Genomic DNA, 11,954 nt, shown 5'->3' with positions numbered 1-11,954 from the left:
TGTCCTTATTATGTAAATGATTTCGATTTCATCCTTAAGGTGGAGACTGACCGGAGCATTTCATCGTAAAATAATGTCGTAACATCGCTCGCGGCGAGCATCAGCGAGCATCCGAAACTATGGATGGAGTGCTCGGCTCGATGTACTAACTACCTGAATGATCGCATAGTAACATGTTACGTTACGACGAAATGTTTCGGTCAGTCTTCACCCTTATTGCTTACCTGAAGTCGTAATGTAGAAAGTACTTATTTGTTTCTATTGTATCAATTTGATGCAGTATCCCATGCATCATTGGGTGCGGATGATGAAAATCCTCCAAACAGCTCCATTTCACCCCGTTACTCCGTTTTGCCCCGACATTCTCTAAACTTGGTAGTATATAGTCCAATATAGTCTATGTCTAAGTCCATATTATTTTTTATTCATTACGTCAAATAAATGTTTATATTTTGTATTTTCTCTATGCATTAATTGTCAAACGTTGTGTCAAAAGAGGGGACGGGCGTAATACAGTCGGGCGAATGAAAACGCTAAAATGAGTGATAAATTACGCGAAATTATCGGACTAAGAGAAAGATTGATAAACCTTAATGAACGTATGATAAATTCTGGTTTGAAATCCAACGATTTGAAACGATGTTACGATTGTCTACCGAAATTAACGAAAGATGTCCGTGACAAACAAAAATATTCTAGATTAAGAATATTTGGTGCTATTTTTATCAGTTTACTCGTTTGCTTATTGGCAAGCACACCTATTTTAAACATAGTGTTAAGTTATTTTCTCGGTATACGATGTATTTTACCGAATAACTACCTAGTTTGGGAAATGACCAGGCCTATCTCCGATTGCTCGTTTTGTGAAGGAGTTACTAAACCAATAATACTCTACAACGCCACTAAGGATGAATTCAAGGTAATTATTAATATTCCTATTGACGGGAATAGGGAAGGATGCAAAGAGAACAAAGATTAACTTTTAATTGAGTTTATTTAATAACAATATACGTGTTTTTCTAATCGACCGACCACTGTCGTAGATCCTCTTATTCGCTCTGCGCTGCTCTCTTGCGCACCTCTGCTTGCTTACATTCGACGCCCACAGATGGCGCCATACAATGTTTTCATTGCTTAAATCTAACACCCCCCCTCAATGAAAAATCCATAAAAAAAATAATAAACACCCGCATACTACATATTACAAATTTTCTTTAGCAAATACTGAGCCCTAACTTTGTTAACAATCTTTGTACAAATATCTGCAATTTGCTCGTTGGTTTTAATATAATTTAACACCACCGACCCATCTTCAACTTTCTCCTTGATAAAATGATATCTTATATCGATATGTTTGAGTCTATGCGTCCCTGCATTCAATGCAGACTTGATCGCACCTTGGTTATCTTCAAATATTAAAATCTTTCCTGTAATGTTAATTTCAAAATCATCCAATACTCCCCTTATCCAACACGCTTGTGCGCAAGCGATGCTCAAGGCAATATATTCAGCTTCAGTAGATGACAAACTGACGCTTTGCTGTTTCTTGGATGCCCAACTTATGCAACCATTAAACACTTTAAAAATATATCCTGTCGTGGATTTCCGATCCGTTTTATCGCCTGCCCAATCTGCATCTACATATCCTTCCAAATAACAATTAGAATCGGCAGTATATATTAATTTAACATCAAGGGTGGCTCTAACATATCGCAGTACTCGTTTTAAGGCTTTATACAAATCAGAAGATGCTTTGCTCTGAAATCTAGCCAACTTGTTAGTAATAAAACACAAATCTGGTCTTGTCCCTACAGCTGCATACATCAAATTTCCGATAATCTGTCTACACTTGTGCTCAATCTCTGCACTCTCCGACTTTTCTCTTATTAGGTTTTCAAAAATCATACCTGAGTCACAGCATGTTGCTGCTCCGTTACAGTCACTCATATTGAATTTTTCCAGTACTTTTTCTAAATATAATTTTTGGTCTAGAATTGTAACACCCTTTGTAACATCTTGGCTTACTCTAATTCCCAGATAATAATTCACCTTACCCAAGTCTTTAATCTCGAATTTGCTCTTTAATTCGTTCTTAATTTTAACAACGTGTTTCACATCATTTCCTGCTATAAGAATATCGTCAACATACACTAGTAAGTAAGTTTTAACCTCACATTTCGTGTATATGTACAAACAATAATCGTTTTTAGAACGCACAAACATCTGTTCTAGTAATACAGAATTTAACTCCTCATACCAATATTTTGGTGACTTTTTTAGACCGTATAAGGATTTGTTTAATTTTACAATTTGTTTGTCAGGATTTTCCGGTTGTTCTGGTAACCACATGAAAACTTCTTCTTCTATTTTACCGTACAAAAATGCGCCTTTTACATCCAACTGTTGTACCTCTAGTTTGAACTTATTTGCCACACACATAAAAATTCTAAAAGTCTCTAATCTCGCAACCGGTGCATAAATTTCGCCCAACTCATCACTATTCTGCATAAAACCTCGCGCCACAATACGCGCTTTAAATTGTTTCTCGCCTTCACTATTTGTCTTAATTTTAAAAACCCACTTTGAATCAATCGCGCACTTATCACTTGGAAGTTTATTTAAAACAGTCCACACGTTATTTTTCTTTATTGTTGCAAGTTCCTCTTCCATTGCTGCCTTCCAGTGCGTTGCATTGACTCCGTCGATGGCTTCTTGAAATGTTGTTGGTTCGATGTCAAATCTCTCGGATGTGAAGTAGGTCACATAATCGCGTAGCCAACTGGGTTGCTGTCTTCGTCTTTTGTTGACTTCTGCTCCTTCCGTTTGTCCTTGCTCCTTGTCTTCATTGTCTTCATCATCAGTAATGTTGTCAACAGTTGTTTCTTCTTCTTCTGCAATGTCACCTGCGTCGATTGTTGCTCGAATCTCTTGAAGTTTTGGTTCTTCCTCATTGCTCTCGTTGAATATCACGTCTCTAGCGAGGATCACGCTATTAGTTGAAGGACAAAATATCCTGTACCCCTTTGTATTCTCGTCATATCCCACAAATATTCCTTTTGTGCTTTTCTCATCCCACTTTAATCTCTTTTCCTTGGGGATGTGGACGTATGCATCGATGCCAAAAATTTGAAAATGATCGAGTTTAAAACTCTTTTGAAACCATAACTCGAAAGGTGTTACTCCTTTCTGTGTACTTGGGCCTGTTCGATTTATTACATAGACGCTTGCATTCACCGCCTCTGCCCACAAAATCTTCGGTAATTTTCTTGCACTTATCAGTGTTCTTGCAGCTTCAACTATCGTTCTCATTTCTCTTTCCGCTTTTCCATTTTGTTCAGGCGTATACGGTACTGTCTTTTCGTGCTTAATTCCATATTTATTAAGCAATGTTCTCACTTCAGTGTTAATAAATTCTAATCCGTTATCTGACCTCAAGGTATTAATTTCATTTCCACATTCGAATTTTGCTCTCTTAATAAAGTGATCAATGTTTTCTTTAACTTCGTATTTGTTTTTCAAAAAATATACCTTGCGAAACCTTGAGTAGTCATCCTTCATGAGAAGAAAATATCTTGAACCGCCTACCGAAAATTCTTCCATCGGACCGCATACATCGGCGTGGATCAATTCTCCCGTACGCAATGTTTTACTTATACTGTTGTTAAAAGGCAATTTGTGCTGCTTACCTTGTATGCAGGCTTCGCAAAAGAAGTTCGGATCATTTTCGTACGATACATTATTTACATTCAACACTTCTTTTACATGCTTAATGTTCTGGTGCCCCAACTTTTCGTGCCATTCTTTCAACGTTGCGGTAGCGAAATTTGCATATGATGAGATGTATCGAAATTGTAATTTATATAGTTTTTCTTCTCTGATTGCTACCGTCGCCACACGTTTTCCTTGCATTATTTTGCATTCATACTTATTTGATTCGAACGTGAATCCTTTATCTAGAACAGCGCCCAGTGAAAATAGATTTACCTTTAGTCGAGGTACATATAACACGTTATCGATTTCTGTCTTAATCCAGTATTTTCCGTTGAATGCCTCCAATTCTACTTTTCCAATTCCCTCAATCTCTAAGCTTGTTCCATCACCAACTTTTACGCTTCTTGAATTGCCTAGGCTGTCAAGTCTTTTGAATGCTTCTCTCGTGTTACACATGTGCTCACTTGCACCGCTGTCTAAATACCAGTTTGTTTCCCGCTGCGTCGCTACAAATGCCTCGGGCACATTAATAAATGCATTTGTTTTTTTTTTGGTCTCCTCCGGCTGTCTGGGTTCTGAATTTTGTTTATTCAACCTTATTCTACAGTATCTTATTTGATGCCCTGGAATACCACAGTAGTGACACCTTTGTACCCCGTTCCCTGCAGGTCTTGCACCTCCTCCGCCTCTGAATTTACACTCACTCTTAAAGTGTCCGAAATTTCCACAACTAAAACATTTTATTTTGCTTTTTGCCGCAAACGCAACTATGTCTGCACGTTTTTCCCCTTTACTTCCTTGCATGCTTGCAATATTTCTGTCCTCTTCTATTAGTAATCTGGATGTTAGTGCATCTAGCTCCTGCGATTCCTTAGGCACCGAGTCCCATGCTGATATGAAGTGTCTGAATTTCTCGGGTAGTGACATTAAAATTTTAGTTATAATCATGCTTTCTGCAACTGGTTCTCCAGCCTGTTCTAAGTTGTTGGTAATCGTATTTAAATTTGTTATAAAATCTACCATCTTGTCCGTCTCATTAAATTTAAAATTATAAAATTTTTGTTGCAGTAGATGGAGACTCAGCTCCGACTTTCTTTCGAACACGACCTGCAATTTCCTCCACATTTCTTTGGCTGTGTCACATGTTATAATGTGAGCCATGCTGGATTCATCCATCCTATCCACAATGATGCCCTGCGCCTTATTGTCGCACGTTTGCCATTCCCTCGCCTTCTTCTCATAGTCAACTGACGCACTGCCCTGCCTTGGCTTCTCAAACGCACCGTCCACTACATCAAATACACCCTTGGCCTTTAGCGCCACTTTCGTTTGAAATTTCCAAAGATTCCAGTTCTCGCTGGTAATCTTCACTGCCTTTACACTATGAGTAGCGTGAGTTTCCTCCATTTCGAATAAGTCTTTACTCTCGACCACGCGTAATTCACACACAAACTCAAAACGACCGCGACACCCGCGTTTTTCTTCCGACCACAATGCCGGCTAACCTCAATTTTTTTTTTTTTTTTTAAATCCACGAAAATCTTTGCAATCCGCACATCAATCGCGACCTGGGCCCATAACCTATTGACGGGAATAGGGAAGGATGCAAAGAGAACAAAGATTAACTTTTAATTGAGTTTATTTAATAACAATATACGTGTTTTTCTAATCGACCGACCACTGTCGTAGATCCTCTTATTCGCTCTGCGCTGCTCTCTTGCGCACCTCTGCTTGCTTACATTCGACGCCCACAGATGGCGCCATACAATGTTTTCATTGCTTAAATCTAACAATTCCTATAAGTGAAATACAACAAAACTTTTTCCTTGATTTCAACAAATAATTATACTTTAATTTGCCACTTAAACCTTTTTGTATTTACTATACTAGAACAAATTGTGGTTACAGTCCTTTGTTTGCTTCGTCATTGAAAATTTTGTCCGATGTTTAGTATGTATCATTTGACAGTAACAGGTTCCAAAGACTTGAATTTAAAAATATTATTATTCCTTAAACAGATATTTATAAATTGTAATATTTATTTTCATATACTATTTTTTCTTAAAGGTTTATTGTGGGTTTCTCTCGCATTCTAGTTGCGTAGGCCAAAAATGTGGCTCCAGCAACAAAAAATATTGTAAATAATTTGTCTGGGTGTTTGTGATGTATTTTTCACATTTACCTTCCCTATCCTTACTATCCTACCTGTAGACAAGCCTCTAAAAGTAGAGGCTTTGCGGGTTATTCCTTGTAAAAAACAAATGTAAAGTGAAATCGTGCATTTTATGACATATAGTTCCAGCTTTTGGATGGCACTGCTGCCAAATTGTACCAGATAAATAAACGTTTTTTAAACATTTTTTTTACTTGTATTTTCTGCAGCATAAATACCATAACTTATTGCAATAGAGTGGTATATTTATCATAGATGGAGAAAAATTCAAATGACTTGTGATTTTTAATTTAAGTTTTACTTGGTAAATACCACTATTTCTTAAAATCTCTTGTGATATGAGTTTCGATGCATCCCGCATCATTTTCAAGCACCGTATGTGAAGCTAGACTAGAAGCAAGACAGGTCGTGAGTCACATGACTCACATAGGTTTTGAGAATGAGCTATGACACAGAGGGAAGTCACAATAGACCTAATATGGTCGCAGTGACGCAAAGGATGCAAGATCCCTTGCCCTCTTATAAAAAATAAAATGGAAATTAAAATCTGAAGCTAAGTCTAAATTTTAGAGTTATGGCCTCGGGATGTTGAAGATTGAATACTTTTGATTGTTGTAGAAGTATGCATACTCGTCCAAGCCGATAATTGTCAAGGGTGCAGTCAGTCACTGGAAGGCAATGCAGACATTTGACTACGACATGTTCAAGCGCCTTTACGAACAGACGGAAGGGGCGTACGAGAGTGTGGAAGAAGGGTGCCAGTTCCTACACTTCAAGACTGATCTCTTCTCTCTGCGGCAAGTGTTCGCAATGAGCGAAGAACGGGCGAGGAACGATGTAGGTCAGGAGCCGTGGTACGTCGGATGGTGAGTTAATTTAAAGCACCATTTCTCAAAGTGGGTGATAATGCCCCCTTATGGGCGTTCTAGAAGACTTTCACAGGGCGTAAGTACGCCAAAGAGACAGATAGAAGTTCTAAGAAGTACGATATATTTATTCCTTCCCTCTTTCTATGATGGGACATTCTGGCGATTTCATTTTCCCATTTGATGAGGAATTTTGATAGGGGGCGCCAGACTAAATGTTTGGGAGCCTGTGATTTAATGTATCACATGTAACTTATTGAAATGTAAATGATAACATACATTTTAATTATTAAAAATATATATATCCATGCGAAATTCATACTTCAAAGAGCACTGCACCCCAGATTTGTGAACAAGTATTTGGATACACTCAAAACGTTATAAATAAAATAACTAGTCAAATTACAAGCTACATAAAAAGTTGAAAATCATGTTTTCAGGCGGGTCACAAGTATGTGAATTTAATCCAGGATTCGTATGTTAAATTTAACCCCTTGTTTGCAGGGCGGGTTTGATAATTGTAACATGTTAACAAAATATTTACTTTGCCAAGATGATCATTTTAAAAATTCTCGAAAAAGAGAGTTTTTGCACATGCCCTAAAATTAGTATTGAAAATATTAAAATTCAAAACCCACCTTAATTTAATAACTGTTTTTTGACACATGATAAAAGGTGATATGCCTTTTGTGACATTTACACTTTGTAAAGATATTTACAATTTAATGTCAAAAATTAAAACTGATAGTAAAAAATACAATATAATTAAAATATGTAATTTATATTTGAAGCACTAACTTTGTGATTTTCCATTTTATAATTAAAATACTACTTTTTTTTAAAATCACTATAAAAAATACAATTCTGTATCGAGTGTTAAGCTAAGAATGTGTTTAACATTTTTTTCATACAAATTTAATGTTTAAAATCAAAATAAACTTAGCTTTCATACTAAGGGTCCAGCAGGCTTAATAATAGAATTACATGTATGCATACTAAATTAAGAATTTTCTACAGCTATTTCAATGCAATTTACTGACTTCAAAATATGAAAGTTTTGACTGTTGTTAAAATTAAATATTTGGAAATATATTGTCCTCTTTCGTCCAAAAATAATTAACTAAAAGATACTATTATAATTTCATTAATTGATTCGTCAGTCACTTCGTGGTAATATCTATTCCATTTTCAATTTAAATTTCACTTAATGAATTTATAAATACGCAAAATTTCTTGGTTGCTTTCCAATAGTGGTATTTAATAAGTGAAATTTTTATTTTTATTCAATGTTAGTCTATAGATACTATTATGATGAAAATATTTTCTGCAAAACAATTTATTTTTATTTCCTTATATGTATTATTTCTTCAAAATGTAATACTAAACAATTTTAACAAAATTTCAAATATTTAGGAATTAAATAGTGCAATTAACTCCCTAATGAAATAAAAAATTAGAATATATCAAAAATTTTAAGAAAAAAATTAATGCCCTCTACATGTAAATCCTAAAAAAATATACTTAAAAAAAAGACTATTATACCATTAATCAAATAAAACAATAGACCCCGAGTCTCTTTTTTGGAGAGGCACAGCGAAACTTAAATTATAAGTTTGCCATTTGTATAAATGTATAGAAATTGTATTAAAAAAATTAAAACTACATTCTACAAATAAAAAAATTACACGTCATTTCATTTACATTAATTTCAATGTTAAAACTATGAATTTTCAGGGGTAACTGCCATCCCGATGTCTTATCTACAATAAGGCAATATTATTCATACCCAGAATTCTTACCCGAAGACTCAGAGTTGCCAAATTCAGAGAACGTTTTCTTTGGGTATGAACAGGGCGCTGTTATGCACGTAAGTGATCTTTTTGCTCCTGACTCACTTCACTGACGTCAATATCTGTAATATTATTTATTATAATCTTGTATAAACTATTTGCAGTTGGACTATATTCCTCGCCTGATGTGGCAGGGCCAAGTGAGAGGAAATAAAACTTGGAGTTTGGCGCCGACACCGGAATGTGATAACCGGTGTCAACCTTTCCAGTTTTATGTTGAACCGGGAGATGCAGGTACATGAACTTATTATAGTTTTATTAACGGCAGGCGCCGTGGTGTAGTTGGGTAGACGCCCGTCTGCGAAACTGGTGTCGCGGGTTCGATTCCCACCAATTGCAAAATAAATTCAAGAAAGATTTATTTTCAATTCGTCTGGATGTTTGTGGTGTATTTTTCACATTTACCTTCCCTATCCTTACTATCCTACCTGCAGACAAGACTCTAATAGAGGCTTTGCGGGTTATTCCTTAAAAAAAGAAAAGAAAAAAAAAACCAGCTGAAAATTTACTCTCATGGAAAAAAATAGTCATATATTGAATTGACATGAGGCGCGACGTAATTAGAAAGATGCTCCATGGATTTGATACGCCCCAGTTATGAAATTAATGCAAAAAATATTATTTTCAATTGGTCTATGTGTATTTTTACATACTTGCCTTCCTCATCCTCTCTCTTTCATAGTAATGAGTTGTATTATTATCATTCAGCATTTAGTGCCACAAATGGAACCAAAATCTTATTTCCACTTTTCAAAACCTTTGATTTATTTTGACTAACATCTAAAAGTTATTCAGTTAATACTTGTGTATGTATTGTTGCTTCAAATTCCTTTTGAAGTAAAGTTTACTAAGTAGAAAAAAGTAAAGAACATTATTTGCTTCCTATTACTCTAAAATGGTTTAAAATGATAAAAATAAATAAATAAAATTAAAACTGTTATAAAAAATAACTCTTATTCTTCTTTAATCTAATTAGTTGATAAACTCATGTAGTTACTAGCACCCTTGAGACAATCATTCTGAAAAATAGCACTAGAGAAATTTTAGCCCACAATATTTTTTTGGTTATAATGGCATCTTTTAATATTTTTCTATAATGGCACCTATAAATATTTTTTTCAGTACTTTTGGACACCAGGATTTGGTACCACGCAACAAGGATCCCTTCAGGCCAATTCTCTCTCACAATCCAATCTGAGTATGGCTAGATACAGTTCTGTAATTGTTGTTTTATAATAAAATATATCGATATATATTTTTTAATACACTGTACAGTAAGTTAAAGTTTTATTTTATCTTTCTTTGTAATGTACCTACTATTATCCGTACCTACTTTTAAGTATTTTTATTTATACATTTAATGTAGTACAAATGCCATTAATTTTCAGTCAGCTGTACTGTTCATTAGTCAAAAAACTTGTGGTTATATTTTTGTATGAAATGTACAAATGTTTATTTAAAGTAATCTCTTATTATGCTCGTTATAATAAAAGGATTTACTTTAAATAAACACATTTTTAATATGTGGAATCTCTTTTTATTCTCAAATATTTTTTGTTATATTTTAACATAATTTAAGTTAGATCTGCCATTTCTTTTGTATTTGTTAAAATAATATTGTTAACATTTGCTGTCTTTATTGTATCAAATAATATGTAACGATATTTATGTAAATTTGAATGTATTATTTTGATTTAAAATGTTGATAGCATTGTGGGAAATATTAAGATTCAAGGAAAATTAAAAAAAGCCATAGTATGTTAAAACATAATGATTATTTTTAATAAAATATGTTGTTTGCATAAAACAAACTCAAATAAATCGTATTTGATTGGAATTCTAATATTTATAAAAAATATCATTATTATTTTTCATTAATTACACCACAGAGCATGACATCCCACAATCTTCTGGGCATCCACATATCTTTGCGCACATGCTGGATTTAACCTCCGGTAAATTGTTATCAGAAAGTTTGGAAAACTAATTTTTTAAGGTTGGAATCATATATAATATAAAAATATAGTCTAAGAATTTGCAGGGCTTACAACATATTGACTGTTTCAAGTGATTACAAAGATTTATAGAACATTCTTCCTTCTGCCCATGAATCATGGACAAAATTAATTGTCAGAATTATGGGCTGAATGGGGAATGTATAAAAATGTCATTAGACTTGTAAATGTTTAGAATTTCATGTTCTTCTCTCGAAAATCTTATTTTTCTGTGTTGAATTCTATAATATCAAAATGTTATATCACACGTCAATATTTTGTAACTCTAGAATACTTAGCTTGTTTTAATACCCTTCTATGAAATGTTCAAAAACTCGTTTTCTATATTTTTTTTATTTTCTATATATTTTTTGCAATGTCTATGTATTTGTTTGTTTTTAATTTCAATAAACTTTTATGTACTATTATGTCACCACTTAAAAACCCTAGTATTCTGAAATTTAATAAATGCTCTAGGAGTTTAATAATTTTTGTGTCCTTATGCATATTAGGAAATATGTAGTCAGCTAATAAATTAATTGAATTGAAGTACCTACCTTTGTTCAAATTTTACACAAAATTGTTCACTGATTCTTAAAATTTCCTTATGATGTTAAAACACTTTGTGATTATACCTTGTTTTAAAAAATATTTTTTACACAATTTTAATATTAATGATATGCATGATAACTAAAATGTAACAAATAACCTGTGTCATATTTTTGCTAGTCAAAATTGGATTTTCGAAAGCAATGTTAATTAAATAAATATAAAAATAAAAATAAATAAAAAATACGGTGAATGTCTAAATTGTGGACATATGAATATTACTTGGTTTATAATTACTAACTTTTCGAGCTTTCTGTCAAACACTTAATTTAAGATATTTTAGATTTTCTACATTAGATAACACACTGTACTAAAAATGTAGTTGATAATAAAATAAAATAAATTAAGTGTAAAAATTTGACACATTTTTTTTATGTGAACAAAGATTTAGATATATTCAAAATATTGTAAATAAATAACTGGTCAAAATACTAATTTAATAAATGAAAATGATGTTTTCAAAGTCTACTAGTATGTGAAATAATTGAGAAAGAATCTCACATGCATTTCAAAAGGTTTTTGTAGTTAAAAAAAAACTTCTAAACTCAACCATTGATATGGGTGCCAAGAAGGCGTCAATTGAAGCATAAATATAACTGCCGAAATTTGAGTAGTTTGGTTGTCGATCATGGGTAGAATGGTGAATGTTACCATAATAAACCAGCCTGACAGATCATAAGCCCTGAAATATCCAGATATGCATATTATTCTTCATATATGTTGAGATATCAACATTTTTTATATTTGAAAA

General features: G+C 33.5%; 1 protein-coding gene across 1 annotated transcript; it reads left to right on the top strand.

Moving 5' to 3' along the window:
* The first annotated feature begins 472 nt into the window (after nt 1-472).
* LOC148304732 (uncharacterized) lies at nt 473-11,954 on the top strand. The gene is made up of 5 exons (XM_088267902.1): nt 473-919; nt 6,503-6,750; nt 8,485-8,617; nt 8,705-8,834; nt 9,723-11,954. The coding sequence occupies exons 1-5, from the start codon at nt 539-541 to the stop codon at nt 9,806-9,808; spliced, it is 978 nt and encodes a 325-aa protein (XP_088124028.1). The 5' UTR covers nt 473-538; the 3' UTR covers nt 9,809-11,954.

The sequence above is a fragment of the Brachycentrus maculatus genome, unplaced genomic scaffold (assembly GCF_059751285.1).
Source record: "Brachycentrus maculatus isolate JH-2025_06_01 unplaced genomic scaffold, ASM5975128v1 h1tg000306l, whole genome shotgun sequence".
Lineage (NCBI taxonomy): Eukaryota > Metazoa > Arthropoda > Insecta > Trichoptera > Brachycentridae > Brachycentrus > Brachycentrus maculatus.
This window is presented reverse-complemented; position numbering and strand designations above follow the sequence as displayed.

Bases quoted from the DNA above. Each gene is read 5' to 3' on its own strand.
- LOC148304732 (XM_088267902.1), top strand. From the start codon at position 539: ATGAGTGATAAATTACGCGAAATTATCGGACTAAGAGAAAGATTGATA. The intron at 920-6,502 runs GTAATTATTAAT...TGATTGTTGTAG, and splicing joins CCACTAAGGATGAATTCAAG to AAGTATGCATACTCGTCCAA. The intron at 8,835-9,722 runs GTACATGAACTT...TATTTTTTTCAG, and splicing joins TGTTGAACCGGGAGATGCAG to TACTTTTGGACACCAGGATT.